The 14,455-nt window shown below is 33.8% G+C and overlaps 1 protein-coding gene across 1 annotated transcript in view; it reads left to right on the top strand.

Moving 5' to 3' along the window:
* The window catches only part of LOC135225480 (uncharacterized), a 53,600-nt gene that overhangs the window by 21,847 nt on the left and 17,298 nt on the right, over window positions 1-14,455 (top strand). The window contains exons 2-4 of the mRNA XM_064264784.1: window positions 5,265-5,375; window positions 5,688-5,804; window positions 6,996-7,108. Coding sequence (XP_064120854.1) covers window positions 5,282-5,375; window positions 5,688-5,804; window positions 6,996-7,108 — 324 coding nt within the window. The 5' untranslated portion in view covers window positions 5,265-5,281. The remainder of the gene's footprint in view (window positions 1-5,264; window positions 5,376-5,687; window positions 5,805-6,995; window positions 7,109-14,455) is intronic.

The following is a 14,455-nucleotide window of genomic DNA, read 5'->3' as shown; positions in this document are numbered from 1 at the left end:
TTGCAATTTATTTTACATTACAACGAAAAAAAAAGTAACTTGTTACCTTTAACCGTTTTGCGCACAGCGCGATTTGAATACAATTATATATGAAATTTCGTTTTTGTGCTATCATATATCGCATTATTTATATATGATAATGATAATTTTTATCATTTCTGATGGTTGCATACTAAACTTCAGGAAATGACAAAAAAAGGAGCCAAAAATGAACTCTTAATCTTCAAAACTAAGCGCGCTGTGATTTTTTGAAAAAATTATTTTTTCCACTTCCGCGCTCACTCCAAACCGGCCCCGGCATTCGGGGGAGGTTTTGATTTTTACCGCTTCGGCGTTTAAGGGTTAATACGTCGAAAATTAAACTTTTTCCCTTCACGTTTTAAAACACTGGTTTTCATGAATCACAAAATGGCCGACACTGACTGAGCCAGAGATACCTAACGCTGGTCCACACCCAAACCATTGAATCAGCAAAAAGAGCCCCGATTTACTTGTGACATGATTATAACCCCTTTTCCTACCAAAAAATCTATGTCTAACTAGTCACCAGTCTCTTCGTTAGCCTACCTACAGCTTATAAAATATATAAAAAGCTTCTTAAACTGCCTGCCACCACTCTTACACCCTTTTATCTTTATCAAAACTACACAAACTGGAAACCCTTACCTATTGTCAATGGTGCCCTCGTCTGCAAACATGTCATTAGGCTATTAAGATCACGTAAATACAAAAATATACTATTTATTACCCAAAGCAGATGAATATAAAATAGAACAAAATGATTAATAAGTCATAGTGATAAAAACCCAAGTCTGCCCACAAAGAAAACTAGTAAGTTATCATTCTACTCTCCTGGCTAAGAAATCACTCCCAGACTCAGAATGTCAATCGTTTCATTGTATTCATGGATTAGAACCCATCTGTAATAAAGATGCATAAGATGATATTGGATAAAAAGATACACTTCACACATCACTCTTTTTATTAGTAATATTAAGTAAAAGAATGTATTTCACACTTCTCCCTCTTTTCAAAGGCAACGGTTTTCTAAGTCCTACAAAATATGTGCCATACCTTTAAGATGGGGTTTTTCTCCTGACACCTGGCATTTACCAAACCGACCTCTTTCTTCTCACAAAAGGAATGCACCTCTCGCAAGTGCCTTGGACGATTAGACCTGTAACATCCGTACAAACGAATGTACATACTCGACACACCCCAAACTGCCTTGACGACAGGACGAACAGCCTCCAGATTAAAATGCTTATGTATCAGATTCCTTCATTCAAGAACGCTGCCTCTACAGCTCAATCTGTCTCCAAGCAAGACTTGATATGTAATTCACTAACATATTACACACTTGTAAGATATATATTCACACACATATATATATGCACACACAAACATGCACACACACCTACATATATATATATGTGTGTGTGTGTGTGTGTGTGTGTTATGAGGTCAAAAGACCCCATTTAACTAAGAGGAGAGAACTACTATCTGATAGTGTGGCCGAACTTCGTTTGTTCCCATCGCCTGCCATCCCTGTAGGTAGCTGAAAATCAAGCGTTAAATCTTAGGCGAACTCAAACTCTCGCTATACAAAAATATAATTTTTATGTCCCAAAAAAAGCTAACTTGAAAATGAAATGAAAGAAATCCAAAAAAATCATTAAAACACCATTACTCTTCTACGCAATCAATCCTCAGTGTCAAATAGCTCCATAGATTATTAGAGTCATTTAAGATAGTCAGCCCATCTCTCCCCTATTTTTATGGCCTCCCAAAAACACATCAAGATGGGATTCCTCTACGCCCTATAATATCTAGCAGGGGCTCTTTCATGTATAAAATATCCAAATGGCTTGCAGACCTGTTATCACCCTTTCTAGGAACATTCTCATCCTCCCACGTTAAACATGCAGAGGATTTTATACAAAAATTTAAGTTTAAATATCCCAGTAAATAATATCAAATTGCTCAGCCTTGACGTCGAATCATCATTTATCAAAGTCCCGATCGCCGATGTGTTGTCCTTTCTAAAAAGGAAGTTACAACCATATCAAGAACATTTTTCTCTTAGTATTGACAAAACACTAATCAACCTCTGTGTAACTAACAAGGTGTTCTCTTTCAATGGTAATTTTTACAAATAAAAACTTTTGGTTGTAGCTTGGGTAGTCCCCTATCCCCCCTTTTAGCAAACCTATGCATGGAATATTTCGAAACAGAAATTTTTTCCTCTATCAAACCCCGCAATATGGCCTGGCTTAAAACGTAGATGATATTTTTACTTACTGGGATGATAGTTGGGAAGATTTCAGTGAATTTTTCAATCAACTAAATTCGCTTGTTCCGACCATAAAATTCAAAATAGAATTGGAAAAGGGCGGAAAATTTCCGTTCCTACACGTACTAATCATAAGAGAACAGAATAGATATGCGTGCACAGTATACAGGAAACCCACTTTCGCTGTTTCATATATTCCTTTTTTAAGAGGCCACAATGTATCCGTAAAGATCATGGTCGGGTACAACCTATTTCTCAGGGGGCTTAGAATATGTTCAAATGGGTACGTAGATAAAGAATTCAACACGATCCGCCAACACCTAATGCAACTGCTTTACCTACCATACATTACCGAGAAGGCTATAAATAAAGCGAATACAATATACTATAGAAGTCCGACTCACAATAGACAAATAGACTTCAGCAATAAAAAAAATAATTCCATACAATGAAAACATGCAAAAAGCCACAGACCACCTCAGGTTTAATCATTCTTTCATTTTGCGTTATCCCAAATCCTTCAGGAGTTCGCTCATTAACGTTTACTTAAGTAAGAGGAGAAGCCGGAGTTTATAAGATACCGTGTAGCAATTGTAATGAGATTTACGTTGGGGAAACTAGTAGATCCATCTCGCAAAGATTAGAGCACAAAAGATCAGTGCGATGTGCATCAGAGAACAGGGGGATTTTCCTACATATTAGGGGCGGAGCTGGTTTTCAAAAGTAGCTGTCCGTACAAAAGGAAGATGCGGGAATCTGGTATCATCAACAATTTAAACCTGTCAGGAGGGACGCTGGAAATCGGATGAAATCGACGAACTAATCCTTTGGCTGCTCCTCAGGCAGGGGTCCAAGAAACATCCGACCACCGGACGAGTCGCTAGACGGGAGTTAATGAGGCCGAAAATTACCAGGGAATAATTTGATTTCCACCCTTCCTGGGTCACCAACAGAGACTTACTGCCACACCTCTATATGTAGGACATCCTATGTCCATACTTTCCCAGTGATCAGGAGCACAGAAGGAAGTGCTCGAAATATATGGTTGCAACGTTAAAATAGTATTTTATGGGCCTTTTATTCTCATATATATATATATACGTATATATATATATATATATATATTATATATTATATTATATAATATATATATATTAATCTATATATAGATATTATAGGTATATGTATATATAGTATATCTATATATATATATATATATATATATATATATATTATATAGAATATATATCTATATATACTATAACATATAGGTATATAGATATATATAATATTATATATATATATAATTATAATATATAGATCTACTATATATATTATATAATATACTACTACTATTATAGCATAATACACCCTATAGCATATATAGATATTGTATAATATCTATATATATCTACCTATGCAATAGTATATGTTATCTATATAGACATATATACTAATATATATATATATTATATATATTATCATATACATCCCCTATATATATAGATATATAATATTAGATATAAAGATTATTATACTTACTATATCTAGATACCTATATAGATATTCTATATAACTATACGCATACTAATATTACTAATATATATCGAATATATATACTATATAGTTGTGTATAGTACTTGGGAAGCTTGCATATAATTTCAATTATGGTGCATTAAATATGGGTGATGGTCCATCCATTTTTAATGTTAACAGTCTATCTAGGGATTTTATCAAGGATTCCATGACAGACTTAACAGTAAAAATGGATGAACCATCACCCATATTTAGTGCACCAAAATTGAAGATGTATGCAAGTTCCCTTTCTATCATGATGACACCTTTAGGCGGTAATACATGTCTGTTATTCGAAATATCATTCCTTAATTAAATTTAAGAATTATTTCAAAACATCCTCTAACAATTGCGGCCTTGTTCAAATGTAAAGATTGGCCCAGTCCTCTGCTTTTATCCAACACTGTGTAAATATACTTACCCGAGATGTGATCACGTGATGCACGAAGAGACTGCTGAAGGTAGGAAGATTCCCACAGAGGCATACGTCACGCACCATTGTTTATTATTTGGAACGCACCTTTTGAGGCCGACAATTTTGGAAAGGTGGGGTTTCGGTTGGGGGCGTCTGTTAATGACATTCTGATACATGGTGAAAGGGTGAATGGGACAAAAAAATGTTGAAAACCAATAGTTTATAGTTTAGCACTCACAACTGTAAGTTTTTTTTTTTTTACTTTCCTTCATGTAAGTGAGTTATTTAAGATTTTACTGAACTCCTTTCACTTTGAGTATTTGTCTTTACATATGGTTTAAGTAATTTTATCTTTAAGTGGTTAACTTCCTAAAAGTTGTTGGCATGTTGGATTATGACAAAGTATTTTCGATGTAATACTATCACATAATACTAATGCTTATTATACATTTTTAACTTTGAAAATGCGACGTCAGATGTTTCGTGAAACGTCGGCATTAATAATAACCGTTCAAAGATTAGGATGTCTTTCCTTACCATTATGTATGTATATATATATATATATATATATATATATATATATATATATATATATATATATATATATATATATATATAAATATGTATATACCATATATATGTATATATATATATATATATATATATGTGTGTGTGTGTGTGTGTGTGTGTGTGTATGAGACAGAGAACAAATTTTCTGCATAATAAATGCCCCCCTACGAAATTCTTAATAAAAAAAAGAAGTAGCTCTAATGTGGAACCTTAAATCGCTGGCACATAAGTACGACTAAAAAAATCTTTGCAGTAAAGGGACAGCAAATCAAACCAGTGCTATGACATTCCTTGCTATCATGATAATCGGGAAGTCCTAACACTCTTGATACATAAAATGATTATAGTCAAGATGGATCGTACCATCGTTTCAAAAAATGATTCATATCAGTTCTTATTTGTTTCTTTCAGATTTCTGAACTACAATAATGCTGCAGGTCCTGTACCTAGTCATTTACTTAACAACCTCTCCAGTCATTAATATTTTTGGATCACAAATTGAAGCAAGATGGGCAGTAAAATGTAAGTAACCAAAATTTTAAAAAAACATATTATTAGTATCTCGTCTGAGTTTCACTTTTAGAGATGTCCTGTCCTGTAGTTGTTTCCAGAGAAAATGAACAAGTTTCGACTTTAAAGTCCATAGTATATACTGGGAAAGATCACCTTCAATTATAGTGTTAATTTAAGAGTATTAATGGAAGTATAAAAAAAAGTTGTGGCATAAAATAAGGAAACTGTAATTCACATGCAATGACGAGTCTAATCCAGCATTGCTGTTCCCAAGAAAATTTCTCCACTGTTTTTCACCGACGCCATTTTTTTCCTTCGTAGATTTGGACTACCGCTACAACCACTCACAATATTTCGTGGGAACGTTCAACATGACTCGCATCATGTGCGGTGTGATGTGTTTCCACAGAGCGGACTGCGTCTCCTTCAACCACAATAGTAAAGTAGTGATTCATTATTTATCATTGTTGTTGGGTGGTTTACGGTTTACGTTTGGTACGAAAGACTGGTTATTAACTGTGGGAGACGGCGGCCCTTGAAGTTTTGAGAAAAATATCTAAAGAGGCTGGACAGCTGGGTAGAAATGAAACATATTAGGAGGAAGGAAAGTTAAATTCAGAAATCAATGCGTCTCCGGACAGAAATAAAAAAGAAAGAACCTCTTATTTTCTTTAAACTAACCTGAATTGACCCGTGGCCATTGAAAAGGGAAATGTACCAATAAGCTTTTTATGCAAAGAAGTATATACTCAGATATCCAATACAGTTGCTTCAATATTACAAAGCAATGTCCTGGCTACTCAACGACTTAACTGGAGCTCGAACTCCTCAAGAAGTTCTAAGGAAGTTCATCAGTTGAAGCAGAAGAGTAATTATGAGCATATAGGTAACATTGCATTTAGGTTTAAATTTATTGTTATTTGGATCAAATAAATTAAAAGCTCTTAAACAGATTACTTGTCAACTGTTTCTATAATACCAGAAAAATTAACAATCACCGAGTCAATCATCTTGAAACCTTTCAGAAAACGTAGAAAGTTTACTAAGGAACTCCAATACTGAACAAAACAACGCATTAAAAATACAACAAATCATAGCAAAAGATGTCAGTTTAATATCTTGGTGAATATGTTACTTACCCTTTTCATTAAGAGAAGGTTTTCCTAAATAGAGGCTTTTATTAGAACTAAATACACGCGCGTGCGCGCTTGCACACATACACACACACACACACACACACACACACACACACACATATATATATATATATATATATATATATATATATATATATATATACATATATATTTGAATAATAAAAATTTCATTTTATCAATAGAACTCTCATGGTGTTGGAGAATATATATATATATATATATATATATATATATATTATATATGTGTGTGTGTGTGTGTGTGTGTGTGTGTGTGTGTGTATGTTTACGTGTGTTTGTGTGTTTGTGTATAGTTCTCCAACACCATGAGAGTTCTATTGATAAAACGGATTTTTTACCGTTAAAATTTCTAATATTTAAATTTCTGGGTGTCTTGGCTGAACATGTTCAAAACTCCCTTCTCTCCACCAACTTACATTAACAGTAGTAATCTTTCTGTTTGTCTTTTCTGCAGAGGGAACAGATGAGTGTGATGTCCTGAACACTGCATATTACGCGGCCATTAATGACACTGGCTTGATCGCGGCTCCGGGTTGGGACTACTTCAACTTCTTGCAACCACGACCTGTAAATATTTTTTCCTTTCAAACTCTAAGATCATTTATACCATCTCAGAATAGCAAACACTGGATCTTTCCTAGATAGTGACCCTCAAAGGTTTTCGGGGGTTCGCTATCTAGGACTAATATGTCTTGGGGTCATTATCTATGTGATATTTACAGTCTTTTGTTTATGTTTTCACGACAATCCCCAAAGGACTTGTACTAAACACTCCGCAAATGTGGTGATACGCACCGGGTTCAGACTCGTCGGGGTCACTATCCAGGAAATATCCTAAACCTTATTTCCTCTCAAGGGACGTAAAATGAAATTCTGTTAACCTGTGAGTTTGCATGAATAATCCATCTGAATACCATGTTACTTTACTAAAATTGTGGATAATAACAGCCTTTCATCTTAACACTAACGTAGCTGCTAAGATATGATTAAATCTATTGTAAAATTTCATATCTTTAATTCAACACACGTATACTATTTTGATTATCGCCAAACATTTATTTTTCCTTTAAGCTAAACTTAGTTTCATCGGTACTTTAATGTCGCCTAAGGGTTATCATGGGAAACGTATTCCCATGATTTATCTTCTCTAGATTTAATTAATGGTCATTAAAAAAGTTTTAATTGGGTTCAACCAGATGAGGGCGACCGCGACGACTTCATAACTCTTGAAACTACCAAGTCATAAGCAGAAATACGAGTTCTCAACGATCAGTTCACTATGGTAACAAATTCGCTATTTCTACCGATCACGTTTGAGTGTTGGCAGCAATTCTTTACGGAGGTCTATGGCAACAATAACCACCGATGTTCAGTGGCCCGCTGATCGCCATGTGCGCAAGAACTCTGCTGCTGCCTTCGTACTAAACTTCACATAAGTTTTGATCTTCATAAAATCAAATCCTCTTGATACTGCTATAATGGTCACAATTATAAAAAAGTAATCGTTATGAAATACATAAAATGCACTCATTTTCAAGTGATTTTTCATGCGTGACGATTTCGTTGACTTCGTCCTTTGAACATAAAGTTAATCTTTATCAGTAGGTATGGGTTCCATTAGGTTATATGGAATAAAGCAAGTTTTAGAGCTTATTATTCAAAGGAATACGCCTCAGATGATGATAATGAAGATGGTTGTCCAAATTACGGTAAATCTTTCCGCCAAAGCCTCGTGCGATACTGAAGAGAAAACACTGTAAGACAATGATAAAATATAAGAAGCAACTTATTTAGGAAACGTACAAGGGCCCGCCAGAGAGGGAATCATCAATGTGTAGGGCTTTACATAAAACCAAACAAGTAAACAAGTAAATAATATTTTATTTTATTTTATTGTGGAATAGTAATTTCTCATTGTTCCTAAGCATGAGTTTTAGTTTTACTAATTTGAATCTTTTATGAAAAGGATTTTAATTTCATGTTCATAGTGGTATATAATTGTTATGAGCATTACTTTAGGGAATGATTATATGTCAAATGAACAGACGGTCCCTTTCAAGGGTATGTCCTCTTTGAAGCATTATTTGCCATCTAAAACTTCACAAGTGTCAGTATAAAACCCACGCACTGTTTGGCGTAGGTGGTATTATGTATGACTTCATGATATATAGAGGGCCAGTTCATCTTGTGGATGGTGAACCAGACTTATGAGATAGCTCGAATATAGTTTTGCCTTTAACCAAGTATATATAACCGTAGGGAGAAATCACTTGTTATACTTCGACGAATGATTTCCCTTACTTCAACTAATGACCTTATTAGCTAAAAAACAAATATATTGTTTTGGTATACTTATATAAATAGACTAACAGGTATATCCTTTGACAAGGACAAAGTTATAGAAAAGAAAAGAGTGGGTGCATACAAAGAAAAGAGAGCTTTGGTGGATAATGTTGAGGGATGGGCAGTAAAGTGGATGGACAGTAAGGAAGTCATGTCGTTGTCAACTTTCGTATCGGCAGAACCTCTGAGTGTATTGAAAAAGTACGACAAATAAGCTAAGGCTTCAATAATGATCCCATGTCCTGTAGCTGGTAAAGAATATAATAAATTTGTGGGAGGTGTGGATTAAATGGTCCCATGCACAGCACTCTACAGAGTCCATATTCGTTCTAAGAAAGTACCATCACAGGTTATTTTTTCATTTTCTTGATTTGACAGTTGTGAACTGTTGGTTGCTTCATCGCAAGCATTGCAGAGACATGGTGTTCCTAAACTCAAAATAATGATGCATCAGGAATTCAAGTTGAGTTTAGCAGAATCACTGCTTCTTGAAGGGAAAACAGCAGTCACCAGGAAAAAGTCGACCATCTGCTAAGAAAATGATTTCTCTGTTTCCAAAGAAAAGGAAGCAGTTCCCTGCTACTAAACCCATCCCTGTATAGAAGACATCAGACGTGATGGCTACCACCATTATCAGGTGGTAATGACTAAAAGATGCAAGAGCTCTACCTGCAAAAGTGCCCCAGTTTTCTGCCGCCAGAAGTGTGAGGTATACTTGGTATCGCCAAAGTAACATGAACATGCACTATACCAGGTTTTATTATATGATGGTATTTTATTGGACGAATACAAATTCAAAACTATCTTTACATGTGCTCAGAGGAGTTGATAAACTTTTGTTTCTCCAAAATATAAGTTTGAGTACATATTTTGTTTATCAATCAAACTTATATCGATAAAAGATAGTTGATGTGTTTTTGTTATTAACTTGATTTTTTATAATCTTTTCTAAAACTAAAGTGTATTTATGCCCACCTTTTTATTTTTCATTTTGAGTGAATATATATTATAATAATACACATGAAAATCATGATAATTTAATATAAAGTGTATTCTGGGGCTCAAAGAACGGCCCTGACAATTTCGTCAAGTTTATCTAACTATTCTAAAAAGCTTTTTTTCAAGAAAACTGATGGCATTTCTGCAATGTTCTCCATGCTAGTGAAAACGTAAAAACGCTTAATATTTTTCTTTTATCACGGTTTCACGGTAATTAAGGCGATGTAGGGTCAAAGGACTCATTGCGCTGCTAGTGATCCTTATTTGTAGAGAATGCGCTGACTCCTTAATAGTTTTCCTCTGAAGTCACAAATATAGATATACATACACATACACACATTATACATATATATATATACATATATATATATATATATATATATATATATATCTATATATATATATATATGTATATATATATATTATATATATATATATATGTGTATATATATATATATATATATATATATATATATATATATATATAATATATATATATATATATATTATATATATATGGCATAGAAAGTTAATGCTATATTTCAAGTATGAATTACAGGAAAGAATCATTAACACCAAGAGTTCCGGAAGTCAGCTGTTACGTCACTCCAGTTGACATCTTCTTAATCTCGTTAATCGCTAGCTGGAGGAAGATTTTATATATAATATCTGAGTCCCAAGCTCTTGAGATTTTCACCAGATTAAGACATTTACACAGACACTTGGAAACTCTAACCCTTCCGTTTTGCTTTTACCTACCCAAATACCCTAGCCAAATCACTGGCTAACGTCCAAAAAAGGCCAGTCCCCAAAGACACATGAGTATACAATATCTCTTGCCTCGACTGTGAACAATCCTACATCGGATTTACTGGTAAATCCCTCTCCTGGAGACTAATAGAATACAAACTGTCTGTTACATATGGCCAACGAGCTCGGCTATTTTTAACCACAAAAATAACCATGATCACAGAATAAACTAGAATTTGTAGCAGCAGTTGTTGGTTCAAAAGCCAGACAGTACAATCAGCACTGATTAAAGAAAGAAATACGATGAAAGTCTCAAAAGGAAATGAGGACTCCGATATTAGAGATAAAATCTTCGTCCAACCAGCAGTTGTGTGTGTATATATGTACATGTAATATATACTCGTATGTATGTGCATGTATGGTGTTGTGTGTGTGTGCTTGCGCATAAATTTGATTTCTAGTCTTTAGTGGAAGATTTTGCTATAATTTTCCATTTCCGCACCTGTTCCCCTCCATAAACTTCTTTTATTTGTTATCTTCAGCTATCTATATAACTGACAGGTGTACATTTCTATATATATAGTATATATATTATATATATATATATATATATATATATATATATATATATATATATATATATGTATGTATGTTATACAATATATATATATAGATATATATATATATATATATATATAGTATGTATATATATAATATACATCTATATATATATATATATATATATATATTTATATATATATATTGCTACTTTCAAAACGCATATATTCCCTCTTTGACTGTATAAAATATTGTGTATAAGCTTTTGGCAACATTTTTTCAGATTCCTAGCCAGCTTAGAATTAGGATGTTTTAAATGTGTTCAGATTTTGCATAACATAACATAAAAAGAATATATAGCGTAGTAAAGAAAAAGAGAGAGAGATTATCTTTGTCTGTTCAAAGCCAGACTTGTTTTACAAAACCTGTCAACACATTTGATTAGAGACATCGAGGTCTTCGCTGTGTTTTGGGAATTCTGTCATCACATCTGCCAGGGACTTTTGCTCGAGTTTGTTTCGGTTGAGTACGTGTCTTTGTTGAACAGACTGATTTCATATGCGTACCTCTTTCCTAAAACCACATGCAGATTTCACAGTTTGTCTGTAAAGCTGCGTCACTTTTCAAAGCTTCTGGAAAGAATTGTGTCCCAAAACGTTTTGTGTCATCTCCACTGTCCAGCTTTCGTAAGGACGAGGGTTTTTATTACATCTTAGAACCGCGTTCCGTTCAGACATCTCTCTCTCTCTCTCTCTCTCTCTCTCTCTCTCTCTCTCTCTCTCTCTCTCTCTCTCTCTCTCTCTCTCTCTCTCTCTCTCTCTCTCTCTCATGGCATACTTGAGTTTATATTAAAATAACGATTTCACACTTACTGAATGGTCACTCATAGCTTTTAGATTTCAGATTTGATATATCTAGAGTTTATATAGTATTATTTAGTGTTTTTGTGGAATCTGAACAACCACTGTGTGTAACGGCGCCTGTTTTTGTGAGTGTGAAACAAGCTGCAGCAAAGAAAGAAAATTGGTATACCAAGAAGGTAAAGTGTGTTGTATTTTTATTAGTTGCAACTAATAACTGATGGTTACGATGATTTAGAGAACTAATATCTAATGGTTATGATGGTTTGGTAAGAAATTAATAACTATTGGTTACTATGGTTTAGAGAACTATTAACTATTAGTTACAATGGTTTGAGAGAAACTATTTACATTTTTACACATTGCAAATTTTTGTGTTTTGTGTTTGTTTCATTTGAAGGGATTTTTATGTTTTGTGCATTTATTCATTTTCTTATTGAAGTGTGTGTTTTTATCTTGCATTCTGTGTGCTTAATACTTTTTGCAATTTTGGTACTTTCCACATTTTTCTGTGTTTTCATTTGCATTCACAATTTAATTAACATAGTTATTTTCATTATTTAATCGTTGCACATTTAATTTAATTTAACACTTCTGAATTAATGTGCATTTACTTGGAATTCTTTTCAAGTTTTATTTTGTTTAGCATTTGGGAATTAATTTCCAAATTTCAATTACTGCCTAACACTTTTGAATTTTGATTGAATTAATTTTCTTGAATTTTTTGATAAATTAATTTTGATTTAATTTTACTTAATTGATTCAAGAATTAATTGAACTTTACTTTGTTTTCAAGTAACAGTAATTTTCCCTGATATTGTGAATTTCACTTATAAATTTTGAATTTGATAATAAATTTTTGTATTTAAAATTTGTGTAATTATTTTATTTCTAACCAGTATATTTGCATATGATTATATTTAGCTTAGGTAGAAACATAAAGTGGTAATTGATCTGTTTTCCTTCAATTTAATTGAAGTGACTTAGAACCAGGGAAGTACTTAGACTTCTGAAATCATTGAAATACTTAGACTTTTAAAGTTGTTGATGGAGTGATGCCCTTTGATTAATTTAATTACTTACAAGATTACCTCACACCAGTTTTGATGAACTTATTCTGATTTTCTGCAATACTGGTAAGTTGTTAAGGTTATCACTGTTGCCTTTAGAGTATTCAGTCGTTTAATACCTGTGATGAGGGTTCAGGTGTCTGGCTGTTGTGAGGTAACAATTAATGAAAGGTAAGTGTAGTAACCAGATCTTTGGCTACTTTCCCCCCAAGTATTAATGGTGGCCAGAGACCCGGGAAAACAGATTTCATTATCACTCTAGTATATACTGGGGGTGTTAGGGATATATTTTGTTAGGAGAGTGACCATACAGTTTTGTTTTGCATTCATTGCATTGAATTGTAAGTTGATAACTTAGAGGAAAATGGCTCAGTTCAAAGCTCAGGAATTTTTAGCAGCCCCTTCCATCCAAGTTTTATCTAAAACCACTCTGACTAAAGCACAGTGGAGCGCTTCAGCAGTGGTATGTGGTGGTTATGTGTCTACTAGTATGGTAAAGGCACAAATAAGATGTATTGCCATGGAATCGTTGATAGACTGGTAGAATAACTGATGAAGATGAGTTAGAATTGGCTCAAGAGTTGTTGAATGTAGCACGTGCTGATCTTATGAATAAGCAAGCAGAAAAGAAAGAGAAAAGTGATGCGGAGTTAGAGCTTAGAGGCATTGAAGCAGAAGAGAATTTGATTAAGATGAAAATGCAAGCTGAAAGAGAAAGAGAAGACAGAGAGATAAGAGAAAGAACAGAAAGAGAAGAAGAAAAAGCAGCAGAAGAGGAAAGAGAAATCGCAAGACATGGAAGGGAGATGGAATTGATAAGAGATAGATCCACAATACCTTTGACATCGTCTAACCCTAACCAAGGTAATCAAGACCCTGCAATTGATGTAGTAAGAGTACAGAAGTTAATCCCTAAGTGGCTTCAGGTATGGGATGGCCAGAAGATAAATGGTCAGTTTTGCTACAAAGTGTCTTAATTCGAAAAGGGAGAAGTGCTTATCTAGCCTTAACAGCTGATCAGTGTAAAGACTACAAGGTATTTAAACACAATGTGCTACAAGTTTACCAGATGACCCCAAGGTACTACAATGAAAGATTCAGAAATTTAAGAAAAGATGAGAAGGGAACATTCTTAGATTATGCTTACAAAGTGAGAAGGTGTTTTAAACATTGGTTAGAAGCTGCTAAAGTTGAAACTTTTGATGAGATAGAAGAATTACTTGTTCTTGAACAGTATCTTAAGAGAATTCCTGAACATATAAGAGCCTATTTTAGAGAGAGAGAGGTGAAGAAACTTGTCAAAGCTGCTACACTGAGTGAAGATTACAATATAA

This window comes from Macrobrachium nipponense, chromosome 13 (genome assembly GCF_015104395.2).
Source record: "Macrobrachium nipponense isolate FS-2020 chromosome 13, ASM1510439v2, whole genome shotgun sequence".
NCBI lineage: Eukaryota > Metazoa > Arthropoda > Malacostraca > Decapoda > Palaemonidae > Macrobrachium > Macrobrachium nipponense.
The sequence above is the reverse complement of the archived record's forward strand: the minus strand, read 5'-3'. Positions and strand labels throughout refer to the sequence as shown.